Source organism: Babylonia areolata, chromosome 31 (genome assembly GCF_041734735.1).
Source record: "Babylonia areolata isolate BAREFJ2019XMU chromosome 31, ASM4173473v1, whole genome shotgun sequence".
NCBI classification, from domain to species: Eukaryota; Metazoa; Mollusca; class Gastropoda; order Neogastropoda; family Buccinidae; genus Babylonia; species Babylonia areolata.
Genome location: NC_134906.1, coordinates 26,187,430 through 26,206,148, shown reverse-complemented (window position 1 = coordinate 26,206,148; position 18,719 = coordinate 26,187,430). Strand labels below are relative to the sequence as shown.

Below are 18,719 nucleotides of genomic sequence, written 5' to 3'. Positions count from 1 at the left end.
GTCTGTGGATTTGCCTCTGTTTAGGTGATGAGTAGTGGTAGAGGAAAGTTGAATTGTCATGGAAAGAATTGACAGGAATACGTTGGCTGGGACATATTGGGTGGTGGAACATTGATAGATAAATTTGTTTAGGAACGGGATAGGGTAAGCGCCTCTTTAAAGTAGGTGGAGGTAAAACAAACAACAAGGTTTGAATCATGAATGTGCTGGCTTCTTCATTGTTACTGTTGTGTGTCGGGTATGTGTTGTTTTTCTTCGTTTTTTTCCCTTGGAATTTTAAACTCGAATTTAAAAAAAAGTTCCCCCAAAAGTAAAATAGAAAAGCAGATAAGAAAATTGGGGGGAAATAAACCCAAACAAAACCCCCAACCCAATAGATACATGTATTTAAAAAAAATTAAGAAGATTAAATGAATGTGAAAGAAAACATTTAGGTTAAAAAAAAAAAATTAAAAAACAACAAAAAAACCCAACAAAGCCACCATTTAACCTCCGCCCCTGTAGTCTGTACTGTCACAAGGTCTGGGGTCAAGCCGACCCTGCAACCAAAAGTCACCCAGGGCACACAGAGAATAATAGCGTGGAAGGTTCGACAGAAAAATCAACCAGGTTCTCAAGACAAGCAAGCAACAAAGGTCAAAGTTCAGCCCTCTGAAAGGAAGCCCAGCTCACTACCGCCCAAGAAATGGCCGTTGGAACAACGTGCCTTGACGGGAACGTCCCCAGAACATCAGCAGGATGCCGCCGGTAATGTGAGGACGCTTAGTCCGGGAGCTTTGCTTGCGGGTGGGAGACAGTCGGGTCAAAGTGCGCGAGACATTGACCGGTTGGGTGTGGCACAGCTACGTCAGAGTAGCCCAGGTGTGGCACAGTCGGGTCAAGGTGTGTCAGGTGTGGCACAGCTACGTCAGAGTAGTCCAGGTGTGGCACAGTCGGGTCAAGGTGTGTCAGGTGTGGCACAGCTACGTCAGAGTAGTCCAGGTGTGGCACAGTCGGGTCAAGGTGTGTCAGGTGTGGCACAGCTATGCCAGAGTAGCCCAGGTGTGGCACAGTCGGGTCAAGGTGTGTCAGGTGTGGCACAGCTATGTCAGAGTAGCCCAGGTGTGGCACAGTCGGGTCAAGGTGTGTCAGGTGTGGCACAGCTACGTCAGAGTAGACCAGGTGTGGCACAGTCGGGTCAGGGTGTGTCAGGTGTGGCACAGCTACGTCAGAGTAGTCCAGGTGTGGCACAGTCGGGTCAAGGTGTGTCAGGTGTGGCACAGCTGCGTCAGAGTAGTCCAGGTGTGGCACAGTCGGGTCAAGGTGTGTCAGGTGTGGCACAGCTACGTCAGAGTAGACCAGGTGTGGCACAGTCGGGTCAAGGTGTGTCAGGTGTGGCACAGCTACGTCAGAGTAGTCCAGGTGTGGCACAGTCGGGTCAAGGTGTGTCAGGTGTGGCACAGCTACGTCAGAGTAGACCAGGTGTGGCACAGCTACGTCAGAGTAGTCCAGGTGTGGCACAGTTGGGTCAAGGTGTGTCAGGTGTGGCACAGCTGCGTCAGAGTAGTCCAGGTGTGGCACAGTTGGGTCAAGGTGTGTCAGGTGTGGCACAGCTACGCCAGAGTAGACCAGGTGTGGCACAGTCGGGTCAAAGTAGCCCAAGGTTCCTACAGTCAGGTCATGCTGTGTCAGGTGTTCCACAGTTAGATCAAGCTGTGTCAGGTGTTCCACAATTAGGTCAGGGTGTGTCAGGTGTTACACAACTAGGTCAAGGTGTGTCGGGTGTTCCACAGTTAGGACAAGGTGTGTCAGGTATCAGACCTTCAGGACAAGATGTGACAGGTGTTCCACAATTAGGTCAAGATCTGTCAGGCGTCCCACAGTTAGGTCAAGGTCTGTCAGATGTTTTACAGTCAGGTCAAGGTGTGTTACGACCATTAGGTCAGGGTCTGTCAGGTGTTCCACAAGTAAGTCAGGGTATATTTCCACCCTCAGGTCAAGGTCTGTCAGGTGTTTCACACTCAGGTCAAGGTGTACCAAGCCTCCAACAAACAGGTCCGAACGCTGCACAGAGATCAGGCCAAGTTATGACAGGCATCCCTCAGCCAGATCAGGTGCTGCCAGGTGCAGTGGGTTCTCAGGTGGAGCCACAAAGCACGGTGGCCCCATTGGCACCACCACCACCACCACCGTCGTCACAGGCCAGCTGTGGTGACAGTAACACGTCAACCCAAGCAGCAGCATGTCAACCCCTCAGCACACCTGCCACCTGCACACCTAGCATCGGTGATGTCAGGCTGCTGGAAGGTGTGCCTGCAGACCTGTTGCAGCTGGTGGTGGAGGACATCCGAGCAGGGGTCTCGGAGGATGACATCCGACAGAAGATCTTGACGACCATCCTCCAGCCCTCCGTGGTGACATCTGCAGGCCCCCCCGTTTCTCATCAAACCCCTGCACTGGACGTACGCATAAACAGCCCCCGTCGATCCGCATCAGCCACCGCCATCGCCAAAACCACGGAGCTGGCATTGACACGAGACAGCACAGCCACTGCCACGCCTGATCTCCACGTGTCGGCGCAAGCTGAGGAAGGACAGAGGAAGGCTGAAGCGATGACGAGCCCCTCGCATCACGGCGCTGGAGACGACACACACCAGTCAGCCGCTATCAGTCTTTCAGTGTCAAAACTTCTGGCACCGTTGATGGAAGGGAATCCACAACGCCCGTCGTTGGAGCCGTCGGCGCCGCAGCAACCGTCTGCGTTTCGGAGTGTCGTCCCTGAAAAGGTGTCCAGGAATTTCAGCGCGGGGGTGAAAAGACGGCTTAGACCCCTTTCTGGCAGTGTTGGTTCTGGTGCGGTCAGGCAAGGCGGCGCTTCAGCCAGTCTGATGTCAGTGGTGAAAGGTCGTGGAGGTGAAGGCGTGGAGGGTTCACGCGTGTCTATCAGCAGGTCAGAGCCGGGAAAGAACAAAGGGCAACAACTCCCGAAGCCGTCACTGCCTTCTGCTACTGGCTCCGATCCCAGGGAGCGCATCCGACTGACAGGTTCGCGTCATAGTCAATCTTCGTCGAGGAAGAAACTTTTCTCTGAGGCTCAGGGGAATGTTAAAGATGGTGATGGCAGGGCAGGTGTTCTTGCTGCGCCTTTTGCTCCGTTAGGTTTGTCTGTTTCCATTTCCCAATTTTTTTTTATATATTTTTTTTTACCATGCATGGAATTATGTGCACTTGACTCAACTGCCATATAAACAGGGTTCTTTTTCTTTTGCAGGTTTTGTTTTGTTTAGTGTGTTTTTTGTTGTTGTTTGTTCGTATCTTTTTCATACCATTTTGGGCACTGATGTTTGTTAAAACTTACAAAACATTTTTGTGTGTGTTTTGTTTGATAATGTTTTTTTTTTTTCTTCAATGCCTGAAGCACCAAAAACTCTTTTTTGGGAATTTATTGTAAAATAATTTTGGGGCAGGGGATGGGATAAGACCATAAAATAACTTTTGAATGGTGTTGGTAAGCATCTTAACTTTTGTCTCTCCCGCAAACCCCCCCATCGCTCCGTACATTTCCCTGCAACCCCCCTCCCCCTCCCCCCTCTCTCATTCTTCAGTCCTTCCATCAGCCCCCCACGTTTCTGCTGGCGTGTTTTCAAACACACACGCATACACACACACACACACACACAGACACAGACACACACACACACACACACACACATAGACACACACACACACACACACACACACACACACATTTACACACACACACACATTTACACACACACACACACACACACACACACACACAGACAGACAGACCCACACACACACACACACACACACATACACACACACACACACACACACACACACACACACACACACACACACACACACACACACACACACACACACACACACACACACACACACACACACACACAGACACACACAGACACACACACACACACACACACGCACACACACACACAGACAGACAGACACACACACACACAAAGAAAAGCGTTGGAGGCACGTTACGTTTGATCCCCACCGCCCTCCCTCTTCCATTCAGCTTCACAGAATTAAGAATTTAGCTGGCACCATTGTAAGCTGTTCATCGTTCGTTCCACGTGTAGCTACCCAGCAGCGTATCAAGCGCATGTAGTAATCAGGGACCAGGTGCACAGTCCTCTGTAGTTATACGCTTTTAGAAATGTCCATGCGTAACGATGACTTTCAGCTTTATTCTTGCATAATGGTAAGTTTCAGCATTCTTCCATCACAGAGTCGTCTGTAGTTATACGCTTTTAGAAATGTCCATGCGTAACGATGACTTTCAGCTTTATTCTTGCATAATAAGTTTCAGCATTCTTCCATCACAGATCTCTGTGCGTCCTTTTGCTCCCAGTTCCGTTCTTTCATGCTCACACCTTTTTTTTTGTTTTTGTTTTTGTTTTTTTTGTATGTATGATTGATGGAGACTTAAGTTTTTTCTTTCATAGATTTTTTGTTAAGTGTTTGCAGAGTGTAGAACAAGCACTTACATGCTTGGCATTTAGTGCTTTCCTAACCTGTCGAGTGTGACACATGTTGTTGTTTATCCAGGGGGGGGGTGAGGGGAAGGATATTTGGATATATATCTTGTTTTTTTTAAAAGTATTTCTTGTAACGAACTTCTTCAGCTTTAGCTGTTTTCATCATTGATGCACTCTTCCTCCTGCATGAGCATTTCTGATTTGCACAGGCATGTGAAAAGGAAAAAAAATGTGAATGTCACGCAGCACAATAATCTTCATGATAGAGCACACTTGAAAGCGCACAAGATTCTGCTTTCAGCAGTGCAGAGGTCTACACATAGACACACACACACACACACACACACACAGACACACACACAGACACATGCACAGATCACAGCACAACGCTGCACCACATATGTGCACACACACATGCGCACAAATGCACACTTACACTCTCTCTCTCTGTGTGCATAAGTCAGGATTCATTGACTGATCATCATCTTTGCAGGACTGGAAAAAGGATGGTGGACTATTCCTAATAGCACTTTGCCTTATCTTAAGAATGACAGTAGACATGGAATGACGGACGTTTTCGATGGGAAAACAAACAAAAGTAATTGCAGGCAGAAAAAGGGCGGTGCTCTCGGTGTAGCGACGCGCTCTCCCCGGGGAGGGCGGCCTGAATTTCACACAAGAGAAATCCGTTGTAACGAAAAGAGTACGTGTGATAGAATAATGTATTTGATTTCATGGTCTGAAATTCCCAGCTTCTGATATTGACAGCAGACTCATTAGAAATCAGTGTTCGTCCTTTGTTCATGATGATAATGATGATGATGATTGATGATGATGATAGATAAATAATAGGTAATATTGATACTGTTTTTTTATGATAGTAACAATGGATACTTATGTAGTACTCTGTCCAGAAAACAGCTCTAGGTGCTTTACAAAACATATACAATATATATACATACATACATACATACATATATATATATATATATATATATATATATATATATATATATATATATATATATATATATATATAACACATTACATCATTGTTGCCTGTAGTACACACATCCAAAATGTACGAGACAAACTACACCCACACACACACACAAGCACAATGCATACATTCATGCATACAGCATATGTTCAGACATAATTGTACATAAAATACCTGTTCCCCTCCCCCCACCCCCATACATGCATGCATTCACACATTCATGCATGTAAGTGTACACGTTTATATGAATACACACCAAGTCAAGTGTACCACATTTACATACTGTATGAATGGACGTTGGTTGTAAAGAGATAAGTGCACACATACATATATGTATGCACACCGAGTCAAGCGTACCACGTGTACAGACGTGTATATACTGTATGAATGGACATTGGTTGTAAACAGATAAGTGTACACTTACATATACACACCATGTCAAGTGTACCACATGTACAGAAGTGTATATACTGTATGAATGGACATTGTTTGTAAACAGATAAGTGTACACATACATACGTATACACACCATGTTAAGTGTACCACATGTACAGAAGTGTATATACTGTGTGAATGGGCATTGGTTGTAAACAGGTAAGTGTACACATACATACGTATACACACCATGTCAAGTGTACTACATGTACAGAAGTGTATCTGCTGTATGAATGGACATTGTAAACAGATAAGTGTACACATACATATGCATGCACACAGGTCAAGCGTATGACTTGTACAGAAGTGTATATACTGTATGAATGGACATTGGTTGTAAAGAGATGAGTGCACACATACATATATGTATGCACACCGAGTCAAGCGTACCACATGTATAGAAGTGTATCTACTGTATGAATGGACATTGGTTATAAACAGACAAGTGTACACATACATCCGTATACATACCAAGTCAAGTGTACCACATGTATATACTGTATGAATGGACATTGGTTGTAAAGAGATAAGTGTACACATTCATACATATACACACGGGTCAAGTGTACCACATGTACAGAGGTGTATATACTGTATGGATGGACATTGGTTATAAACAGATAAGTGCACACATGCATATACACACCATGTCAAGTGTACCACATGTACAGGAATATATATACTGTACAGAAGTGTATCTGCTGTATGAATGGACATTGTAAACAGATAAGTGTACACAACATATGCATGCACACAGGTCAAGCATATCACTTGTACAGAAGTGTATAAACTGTACGGATGGACATTGATTGTGAACAGATGAGGGGAAAAAGGATGAAGCGGACGGCGTTCCCCCGGCTTTGCATTTGGTGGTAGTCTGGCTGCAACGACCAGTGCAGGTGTGTGTGTGTGTGTGTGTGTGTGTGTGTGTTTGGTGTGTGTGTGTGTGGTGTGCAGTCATTGTCACTTTGTGTGTGTGTGTGTGTGTGTGGTGTGCGTGCAGTGTCACTTTGTGTGTGTGTGTGTGTGTTTGGTGTGTGTGTGTGTGGTGTGCGTGCAGTGTCACTTTGTGTGTGTGTGTGTGGTGTGCGTGCAGTGTCTATTTGTGTGTGTGTGTGTGAGAGAGAGAGGGTGTTTGGTGTGTGTGTTTGTGTGGTGTGTGTGCAGTGTCACTTTGTGTTTGTGTGTGTTTGTGTGTGTGAGGGCGTTTGTATGTGTGAGGGCGTTTGGTGTGTGTTTGTGTGGTGTGTGTGCATTGTCACTTTGTGTTTGTGTGTGTATGTGTGTGGTGTGTTTGTGTGTGTGTGAGTTTGTGTGTAATTTATACAAGGTATGTGTGTGTATGGTTTGTGTTTGTGATGTGTGTTTGTGTGTGTGTGTGTGTGGTGAGCTTGTGTGTGTGATGTGTATGTGTGTGGTGTTACATTTCTGTAATGCGTGAGACTGTCTCTTCTCATCCATGATTTGTTGTTGGTGTGTGTATTTCTTCTCACCTGTCGCCACCCCCTTTGAACTGTTCAGGAAGCGTGTTTGGCACCAAACCTGCGTCGTCAGACACAGCAGCAGCGCCCCCATCACAGCAGACGACAGCTACCACCACCACCACCACGGCCGCCAGCAGCAAGCCTGTAGGGGGCTTGTTCGGATTCAGCACAGCGCCCTCTACCACCGCGGCGACCTCCGCGTCTGGGTCTGGGTTGTTTGGTGCCCCGCCCAAATTTGGGTCACCGTCGCTGTTCGGTGGGCAGATGGGGTCCTCGGCTGTGTCGGCCCCAAGTGAGTATAATTTTTTTTTTTTGACTCAATTGTGTAAACAAAGTGAGTCTATGTTTTAACCCTGTGTTCGGTTGTCTGTGTGTGTGTGTCCGTGTGTCTGTGTCTCCGTGGTAAACTTTAACATTGACATTTTCTCTGCACATACTTTGTCAGTTGACACCAAATTTGGCATAAAAATAGGAAAAATTCAGTTCTTTCCAGTCATCTTGTTTAAAACAATATTGCACCTCTGGGATGGGCACAAAAAAATAAAAAAGAAGCCTAATTATATGCAAACTGCATTTACTGTTATATTTTTTGTATTCTCTAAACTTGGCACTTTGACCTCTTATTCTGACACAACAACAAGAGGAGTCATTATTATCATGTTTTGTTCCAACAGGAACTTCTTTTGCTAAGCATGGAATTTTTATTTATTTTGCAAACGTTTTGGTGCAGATAGTAAAAAAGGGAAATTACTCAGTAATTAATGCTAGGGGACTTAATTCGCTTTAAACTGATCTTTCTCATCTTAAACATTACATTTTGAAAATATACACAATACATAAAAAGTTTGGATTTTTTTTTCAGTGTATCACAAGTGAGTCTTGAAGGCCTTGCCTCTCTTGTTTTTTTTAATTTTTTTTTTATGGATGTTGCACTTCTGCAGCCTGTTTGAAATGTTGTCTGAAGGAATGTCTGTGTGAACTGTAGATGTCTCTTCCACCACTGTTCCACACTGTATTGTCCATGCTTTGATCACTGGATCCTCTCCCATAGTTTAACTCTCTCCATATGAACGGCGAAAGAGACGACGTTAACAACGTTTCACCCCAGTTACCATCATCAAAATATTGCAAGCGGAAGGCTCTTATACTGAAGACGTGAATGTTGACAAAGAATACCACAATTCTTACGACGGAAGCTAAAGGTTGGGTCATTCAGACACCCACTGGACATCCGAGGGGTCTGTGTAGAGGAGAAGAGAGGACTGGGCGTACTGAGTGAGTTAATTAACAGTCCTGGTGCCAGTTACATTGCTTGGTTGTAACTTTTTGACAGTTATACGTGACTGAATACCTACGTTGACCGAACTGCGCCATTGAGTCAGTTCCATACTACGCACAGTTAGTAGCAGGTTGCGGCCATACTAGGCTCTTCCGTCCGAGCAATGCTACTTTGGCTGTCTGCCTCATCCCTTTTTCCCCATTTACTGCCCCCTGATGACAGATGGCCTTGGAGAGACAATATCAGCAATGATATGCCAGTTTCTGGCACCTATATCAGTAACGATATGCCAGAACCTTGCACCTATATCAGCAATGATGTAACAGTTCCTGGCATCTATATTAGCAACACGATATGCCAGAACCTTGCACCCATATCAGCAACGATATGCCAGTTCCTAGCAACTATATCAGCAACGATATGCCAGAACCTTGCACCTATATCAGCAACGATACGCCAGAACCTTGCACCTATATCAGCAACGATATGCCAGTTCCTAGCACCTATATCAGCAACGATACGCCAGAACCTTGCACCTATATCAGCAACGATATGCCTGTTCCTAGCACCTGTATCAGCAACGATATGCCAGAACCTTGCACCCGTATCAGCGATGATATGCCAGTTCTTAGCACCCATATCAGCAACAATATTCCAGTTCCTAGCACCCATATCAGCAACGATATTCCAGTTCCTAGCACCTATATCAGCAACGCTATGCCAGTTCCTAGCACCTGTATCAGCAACGATATTCCAGTTCCTAGCACCTGTATCAGCAACGATATGCCAGTTCCTAGCACACATATCAGCAACGATATGCCAGTTCTTAGCACCTATATCAGCAACGATATGCCAGTTCCTATCACCCTTATCAGCAACGATATGCCAGTTCCTAGCATCCATATCAGCAACGATATGCCAGTTCCTAGCACCCGTATCAGCAACGATATTCCAGTTCCTAGCACCTATATCAGCAACGCTATGCCAGTTCCTAGCACCTGTATCAGCAACGATATGCCAGTTCCTAGCACCTGTATCAGCAACGATATGCCAGTTCCTGGCACCTATATCAGCAACGGTATGCCAGAACCTTGCACCTATATCAGCAATGATGTGCCAGTTCCTGGCATCTATATCAGCAATGATATGCCAGAACCTTGCACCCATATCAGCAACGATATGCCAGAACCTTGCTCCCATATCAGCAACGATATGCCAGTTCCTAGCACCTATATCAGCAATGATATGCCAGTTCCTAGCACCCATATCAGCAATGATATGCCAGTTCCTAGCACACATATCAGCAACGATATGCCAGTTCTTAGCACCTATATCAGCAACGATATGCCAGTTCCTAGCACCCGTATCAGCAACGATATGCCAGTTCCTAGCACCCGTATCAGCAACGATATGCCAGTTCCTAGCACCTGTATCAGCAACGGTATGCCAGTTCCTAGCATCCATATCAGCAACGATATGCCAGTTCCTAGCACCCGTATCAGCAACGATATGCCAGTTCCTAGCACCCGTATCAGCAACGATATGCCAGTTCCTAGCACCTGTATCAGCAACGGTATGCCAGTTCCTAGCACCCATATCAGCAACGATATGCCAGTTCCTAGCACCCGTATCAGCAACGATATGCCAGTTCCTAGCACCCGTATCAGCAACGATATGCCAGTTCCTAGCACCCATATCAGCAGGGTATGCCAATTCCTAGCAAACATATTCACAGCAGTATCCCAATTCCTAGCACCTATATTAGCAACTGTATGCCAATTTCTAACAGTAAACACCCATATCAGCAGCAGTATGTCAGTTTCTAACAGTAAACACCCATATCAGCAACTGTATGTCAGTTTCTAACAGTAAACACCCATATCAGCAGCTGTATGCCAATTTCTAACAGTAAACACCCATATCAGCAGCAGTATGTCAGTTCCTAACAGTAAACACTCATATCAGCAGCAGTATGTCAGTTCCTAACAGTAAACACTCATATTTGCAGCAGTATGCCAGTTCCTAACAGTAAACACTCATATCAGCAGCAGTATGTCAGTTCCTAACAGTAAACACTCATATTTGCAGCAGTATGCCAGTTCCTAACAGTAAACACTCTAATTTGCAGCAGTATGCCAGTTCCTAGCACCCATACCTGCAGTGCTATTGAACTCTCTTTGACGTCGTGCAGGTTCTCCTCCTGTGGGGTTCTTTGCGGCAGCAGCCACCGGAACCGCTGCCAGTTCCACAAGCGGCACACCCACACCAGGGTTTAGTTTCTCCCCGACCACCACCACATCCTCCGCTGCCCAAGCCACCTCCGCCGCCTCCTCCTCCACTAGCACCACCACCACTACCACTGGGGGTTCCGTGTTTGGTGGGGCCTCTTCTGTCTTCGGAGGGGGCGGGGGTGTTCCCAGTTTCAGCTCTCTGCTGAAGACGGAAGCTTCCAGCACCACGACGTCGGAGAATGCGGTCACCTCTTCGCAGGGTTCTCCGTTCACAAAGCCGGCGTCTGGCTTTGGGTCGGTGGCTGCTGGTGGCTCATTGTTTGGGGCGTCGGCGTCGGCTTCGTCTGGGGCTGGCTCTGTGTTTGGGGCAGCCTCTACCACAGGTAAATGATCGGGGTGTTTTGTTCTGTGTTTTGGTTGTGCTGCTCGTAGTGTATTCTACGCTTCTGTTTTTGGTTGTATGTGCATCATATATTCCTGTTTGTAACTCTGAATTGTTTTGTGAGAAGCCTTTCTTGTATTGACGTATATTCTACCCTCTATTTTGGGTTGTAAGCGTGTCAGTATTCTTGTATCTTTAACTTGGAATCATTACATAACGAGCCTTGTATTAATATTAGATTCGTTATGTGACACACCTTTTGTATGTTTTATTTGCATCACAGATGCATTTGTATTGATGGCTGTGTTGAGCAGGTGTCTGCAGCTGCATCAGTGTTGGAAACATGTTAAAAAATGTGACTACCTCAACGACAAAAAAAAAAAAAAAAAAGGAATAAAGAAGAAGAAATTACTGGCTGTGCATACACACATTAGAATACTGAATCAAGCTTGAAGCTGTCACAGTAAGTTATTTTTTTTCTTTTCCCGGGAAGCTGGCTAAAAACAGTTACGCAGCTTTGGTACAACACAGAAGAGAGTTTATGGATATAACCAAGGGAGATCACTAGCTGCAGCCACTTTTGGTTTCTCTGCCCGAGAGGGTTTGTAGTTTTCATTGGACACCATTTTTTCTCCCCCATAAACTCATTTCAAGACAGAATGGGCAAGGTATTTGTATTTGTAATTCTTTTTATCACAACAGATTTCTCTTTGTGAAATTCGGGCTGCTCTCCACAGGGAGAGTGCGTCACTATACTACAGCGCCACCCATTTTTTGTTGTATTTTTTCCTGCGTGCAGTTTTATTTGTTTTTTCCTATTGAAGTGGATTTTTCTACAGAATTTTGCCAGGAACAACACTTTTGTTGCCGTGGGTTCTTTTATGTGCGCTAAGTGCATGCTGCACGCGGGACCTCGGTTTATCGTCTCATCCGAATGACTAGCGTCGAGACTACCACTCAAGGTCTAGTGGAGGGGGAGAAAATATCGGCGGCCGAGCCGTGATTCGAACCAGTGCGCTCAGATTTTCTCGCTTCCTAGGCGGACGCGTTACCTCTAGGCCATCACTCCACACGAAACGTCGGCCACAAAAGTGGGCCTACATAAACCCTCTAGCGTTCAGAACACCACTCAAGGTCTAGTGGAGGGGGAGAAAATATCGGCGGCTGAGCCGTGCTGGACTTCCGACCCAGTATACACCAGAGATCAGGGTTCGAGGCGTTGTTGTGCGTCCTTGGGGAAAGACACTTCGCTCCGATTTTTCCTCACTCCACCCAGGTGTGAAAGGGTACCTGACTTTGGCCGGTGAAGGTTGATAATGGTGGAAAAGAGAGGATAGGACCCTGAGCCCTAGACAAAGTGGATGTGAATTCTTTGCCTCCAACGGCCTAGACAAAGTGGATGTGAATTCTTTGCCTCCAACGGCCCTAGACAAAGTGGATGTGAATTCACTGCCTTCCTACACCAAGCCCTAGACAAAGTGGATGTGAATTCACTGCCTTCCTACACCTAGCCCTAGACAAAGTGGATGTGAATTCACTGCCTTCCTACACCAACCCCTAGACAAAGTGGATGTGAATTCACTGCCTTCCTACACCAAGCCCTAGACAAAGTGGATGTGAATTCACTGCCTTCCTACACCAACCCCTAGACAAAGTGGATGTGAATTCACTGCCATCCTGCACCAAGCCCTAGACAAAGCAGATGTGAATTCACTGCCTTCCTACACCAAGCCCTAGACAAAGCGGATGTGAATTCACTGCCTCCAATGGCCCTAGACAAAGTGGATGTGAATTCACTGCCTCCAACGGTCTAGACACAGTGGATGTGAAATCACTGCCTCCAATGGCCCTAGACAAAGTGGATGTGAATTCACTGCCTCCAATGGCCCTAGACAAAACGGATGTGAATTCACTGCCTTCCTACACCAAGCCCTAGACAAAGCAGATGTGAATTCACTGCCTTCCTACACCAAGCCCTAGACAAAGTGGATGTGAATTCACTGCCTTCCTACACCAAGCCCTAGACAAAGCAGATGTGAATTCACTGCCTCCTATGCCCTAGACAAAGTGGACATGAATTCACTGCCTCGAATGGCTGTAGTTATAGGCTATGGGACCTTCAACCTCTAACCTTCTGTTTCAGGATCGTTGTTCGGAAAGCCAGCCACCACTAACGCCAACACTCCACCGACCCCATCCCTCTTCACGTCGCCCAACGCTACCACCACCACCACAGTTCCTCTACTGCCGACCCCGACCACAATGACAGCGACAACAACGACACCAGCAGTCGCTCCTGCAACCACCGCCCCTGATGTGACTGCCTCTGCTTCCTCCGCTGCCGGTCTGATTTCGGCCGACGTGGCGACAACGACAGCAACGACAGCGGAAGCGGTGGTGGCATCGAGCGGAGCGTTTGGGAGCGGTGGCGCTCCTCCTTTGTTTGGGAGCGCCAGTGGTGGTGGATTGACGCCGGCTGGAGGAAGCGGCGGCATGAATTTGTTTGGTTCCACTTCCTCCACAGGTAGTGGTTTGGTGCTGTTTGAAAAATGTTTGATTTTTTTTGGTTTGTTTTGATTATAAAAAAAAGAATTGTGGTTTAACAACTGTTGCTAGTTGAGCATTGCGTATGTTCTTAAAAAATGTGTGTTTTGACACTATTTGCACGTCAAGCATTGCGTTTGTTGATCAAAGAAGTGTGGTTTAACAACAATGGCAAGTCGAGCATTGCATATATTCTTTCAAAAACACTTGAGGTTTTAACAGTAATCACAAGTCGAGCATTGCATATGTTCATCAGAAACGTGTGGTTTAACAATTGCAACTAGAGCATTGCATATTTTCATCAAAAACGTGTGCTTTAACAGTAATTGCAAGTTGCAGTGCATATATCTACACAAGGACATAAAAATAAATATGAAATGAAACAAAACAAAAAATATATATATATATATATGAAAGTGAGCATCTTCTAAACTCTGTAAGTACACAGAGTAGCCAACAATAAAAACAAGTCCCAAAATTGCCCAGAAATACAAACAAACCAAACATAATTGCAAGTCAGGCATCAGACCAGAATAAAAAAAGAATTAAAAAACAACAAAAAACAAACAAACAAACAAAAAAAACACACACAAAAAAACAAGCAAGCAAACACAGAAACAGTGTTAAACATGATGTAACATTCACTGACATACGTTATGTGTAAGATGGAAAATATGTTTCGGCATTCTGTCTGTCTGTCTGTCTGTCTCTCTCCCTGTCTCTCTGTCAGTCTCCATGCCATTAACCCGGAGAGCGCGATGAGCCACGATCGTGGCTTTCCCGGTAAAGTGCGATGGGCCACGATCGTGGCTCTGTTTACATAAGGTCCGACATCGTACGGCTATGCTCGGCAGCCTTCGTAAAACTGCCTCGTTCTGGTGTTACTGCCTCCCTGCTTGTGTTTGCACAAACTTTGACCAAGTTTATAAGTCCAGATCTTCGTATTTTTTGTAAACAATGAGTGACACTGAAGTTGACAAAGCTCAGGAAATGAGTGACCTTGTCACTAGTGATGATTCATTTGCTGACAGGGATTCTGGTGAAAACGGCTTTGTTATTTTGACACTTGGGCATGCTGGTTTGCTTGTTGTTCATTCAGTTTTGTGTCTCCAGCCACAAAAACTGGGGGGTGGGTGATGGGGGTGGGGAGAGGTGGTAAAGTGGGTTAGGCATGGGTCTATTGCGATTTCTTGACCAAATCAAGCTAGAAAACTGGAAATTATTTTGATTTAAAGCATTCTTGCTGCTTTTGAAAGCAACGTGAGCTAAAAGAAAACATTTATTTATGTTTTTGCCTGTGATTGCATAAAGTATTGTAGATGTGCGCGTGCGTGGCGTCGGTGGGTGTGTCTCAAACAAATAATACAGTGCTTATAATTTCATTGTTTCAGTTATATTCATTTCATGATTCTGCAGCCAGAACATTTTCTGCACAGTTTAATGCCAATTTTGAGATTTTGACTCTGTAAAAGATGTGAAAATACCTATAAACATTGTGGTTGACGTTTTTGGAAAACAAGTTTGCAAAATTTGTTGTTTATATCCTACTTACAAGGTACAGCCTTTTTCTTACTTTTATCTGATTCTTCATTCACTCTACTTTCCAAAAATGTATAGGTTTACCTATATATTCTTACTGATAAGCATACAAATGCCCCAAATCAGAGCACAGGTAGCGGAGGCAAACTATCCCTTTGTTTTAAGCATGATTTCTGTAAGTATGTTTTATTATATCCAGCACTTTGAGGGTTAACGATGATCCTATCGATTTGTACTTGACAGGGATAGTGTTTTTTAATTTTTCTAATGATGATTATCATCACCATAGTTTCTTTTCTTCTCTAATGACGATGAGTCGTTACCATTTGTCTTTTGCAGGGATAGTGTCGTCATTGCTTTTTTGTTTTTGTTTTTCTTAATGACAGTGAGTGATTATTACTGTCTGTGCTCTACAGGTATTGTGTTTGGGGCACCCTCCACCAACACCGCTGCCGCCACCAGCGTGAGTGGTTCATCAGGGGGTGGGGGTCTGTTTGCTGCCCCTCCGGCCACCTCCTCCACCACCCCACTCTTCGGCGGCCTGGGTGCCAGCGCCACCACCACCACCACTGCATCGTCTCCCTTTGGCGCTGCAGCGACCTCGTCCTCAGCAGGGGCTGGCGGCCTGTTAGCCACGCCCACTTCCGCCGTTGCTGCTACAGGATCATCCCTCTTCGGATCCGCCGGCGGCCAGGGATCAATTTTTGGAACAGCTGCAGCTGCCACCACAGCGACCGGTTCTGTCTTTGGTGGAGCGTCTGCCACCGCCGCCCCAGTGACGACAGTGTCGACGTTTGGTTTTGGATCGACGTCTTCCGCGGCGACAACGACAGGGTCGACGTTTGGTTTTGGTCAGCCGGCAGCGGCTGCAACAACGGGTTCCTCGTTTGGGTTTGGACAGCCGCCGCCATCGTCTTCGTCTGCCACTGTGGCTGCTACCACGGCATCGACAGGGTCGACATTTGGATTTGGTCAGGCGTCGGGTTTTGGTGGTTTTGGCAAACCGGCGTTTGGGTCGACATCGGTGTTTGGGCAGAGCCCTGGGTAAGGGCTTTTTGTTACACATGGGCATAAGCATGCACATATACTTTGTATTTGTATTGCTTTTTATCACAACAGATTTCTCTGTGTGAAATTCGGGCTGCTCTCCCCAGGGAGAGCGCGTCGCTATACTACACCCATTTTTTTGTATTTTTTCCTGCGTGCAGTTTTATTTGTTTTTTCCTATCAAAGTGGATTTTTCTCCAGAATTTTGCCAGGAACAACCCTTTTGTTGCCATGGGTTCTTTTACGTGTGCGAAGTGCATGCTGCACATGGGACCTCGGTTTATCGTCTCATCCGAATGACTAGCGCCCAGACCACCACTCAAGGTCTAGTGGAGGGGGAGAAAATGTCGGCGGCTGAGCCGTGATTCGAACCAGCGCGCTCTGATTTTCTCGCTTCCTAGTCGGACGCGTTACCTCTAGGCCATCACTCCACATGTGCACATACACATACACACACATGCATGCACACACACACACACACTTTCATGTGCACGCACACAGACACACACATGCATGTACACACACACACACACATACACACACACACACACACACACACACACATGTACACACGCAACACACACACTTGCGAGTTCTGTGTGCACACACATGATGGCACATGTCCATAACCATTTCATTTCGCCTGTATATTCTAGGTTTTTTGTGTGCGTTTTTAAGGTTTCTGGAATTTTCTTCAATTTTTTTTTCATTTGTTCGTTTGTTTCTTTGCTAATGTTTAAGCAGATTGAAGCATGCAGCAGGTCTATGTATTGCAGCATGCAGCAGATCTGTGTATTGCAGCATACAGCAGGTCTATGTATTGAAGCATGCAGCAGATCTATGTATTGCAGCGTGCAGCAGATCTGTGTATTGAAGTATACAGCAGGTCTATGTATTGCTGTATTGCAGCAGATCTATGTATTGCAGCATGCAGCAGATCTATGTATTGCTGTATTGCAGCATGCAGCAGATCTATGCATTGCTGTATTGCGGCATGCAGCAGGTCTATGTATTGAAGCATGCAGCAGGTCTATGTATCGCAGCATGCAGCAGGTCTATGTATTGAAGTATGCAGCAGATCTATGTATTGCAGCATGCAGCAGATCTATGTATTGATGTATGCAGCAGGTCTGTGTATTGCAGCAGATCTATGTATTGCAGCATGCAGCAGATCTATGTATTGAAGTATGCAGCAGGTCTATGTATTGCAGCAGATCTATGTATTGCAGCATGCAGCAGGTCTATGTATTGAAGTATGCAGCAGGTCTATGTATTGCAGCAGATCTATGTATTGCAGCAGATCTATGTATTGCAGCATGCAGCAGGTCTATGTATTGCAGCATGCAGCAGGTCTATGTATTGCAGCATGCAGCAGATCTATGTATTGCAGCATGCAGCAGGTCTCTATGTATTGAAGCATGCAGCAGGTCTATATATTGCAGCATGCAGTCTATGTATTGAAGCATGCAGCAGGTCTATGTATTGCAGCATGCAGCAGGTCTATGTATTGCAGCATGCAGCAGGTCTATGTATTGAAGCATGCAGCAGATCTATGTATTGAAGCATGCAGCAGGTCTATGTATTGAAGCATGCAGCAGATCTATGTATTGAAGTATGCAGCAGGTCTATGTATTGCAGCAGATCTATCTATGTATTGCAGCATGCAGCAGGTCTATGTATTGAAGTATGCAGCAGGTCTATGTATTGAAGCAGATCTATGTATTGCAGCATGCAGCAGATCTATGTATTGCAACAGATCTATGTATTGCAGCAGATCTATGTATTGCAGCATGCAGCAGATCTATGTATTGCAGCAGATCTATCTATGTATTGCAGCATGAAGCAGATCTATGTATTGCAGCAGATCTATCTATGTATTGCAGCATGAAGCAGATCTATGTATTGCAGCATGCAGCAGATCTATGTATTGCAGCAGATCTATGTATTGCAGCATGCAGCAGATCTATGTATTGCAGCATGCAGCAGATCTATGTATTGCAGCAGATCTATGTATTGCAGCACGCAGCAGGTCTATGTATTGCAGCATGCAGCAGGTCTATGTCTCGTTTCGAAATGACCATTGTTCCATTCTGTATTGTTAGATTCGGCCAGAGCAGTCCCAGTGGATTTGGACAGACGGCCACAAGCACTGGCTTTGGCTCCAGGTAAGATTGGTCTTCACTGTTGTCTCCTTTTTCTTCCTTCCTTCCCAGTCCATTCCCTTTTCTGTTTTTTTCAAGCAAGCCTTGACACTTTTTTGACTCACT

General features: G+C 45.6%; 1 protein-coding gene across 1 annotated transcript in view; it reads left to right on the top strand.

Annotated features, from left to right (window-relative positions):
* The window catches only part of LOC143276071 (uncharacterized), a 77,331-nt gene that overhangs the window by 42,045 nt on the left and 16,567 nt on the right, over positions 1-18,719 (top strand). The window contains exons 23-29 of the mRNA XM_076580458.1: positions 6,766-6,845; positions 7,468-7,535; positions 7,568-7,722; positions 10,901-11,323; positions 13,466-13,846; positions 15,822-16,449; positions 18,555-18,617. Of these exons, the coding sequence (XP_076436573.1) occupies positions 6,766-6,845; positions 7,468-7,535; positions 7,568-7,722; positions 10,901-11,323; positions 13,466-13,846; positions 15,822-16,449; positions 18,555-18,617 (1,798 nt within the window). The remainder of the gene's footprint in view (positions 1-6,765; positions 6,846-7,467; positions 7,536-7,567; positions 7,723-10,900; positions 11,324-13,465; positions 13,847-15,821; positions 16,450-18,554; positions 18,618-18,719) is intronic.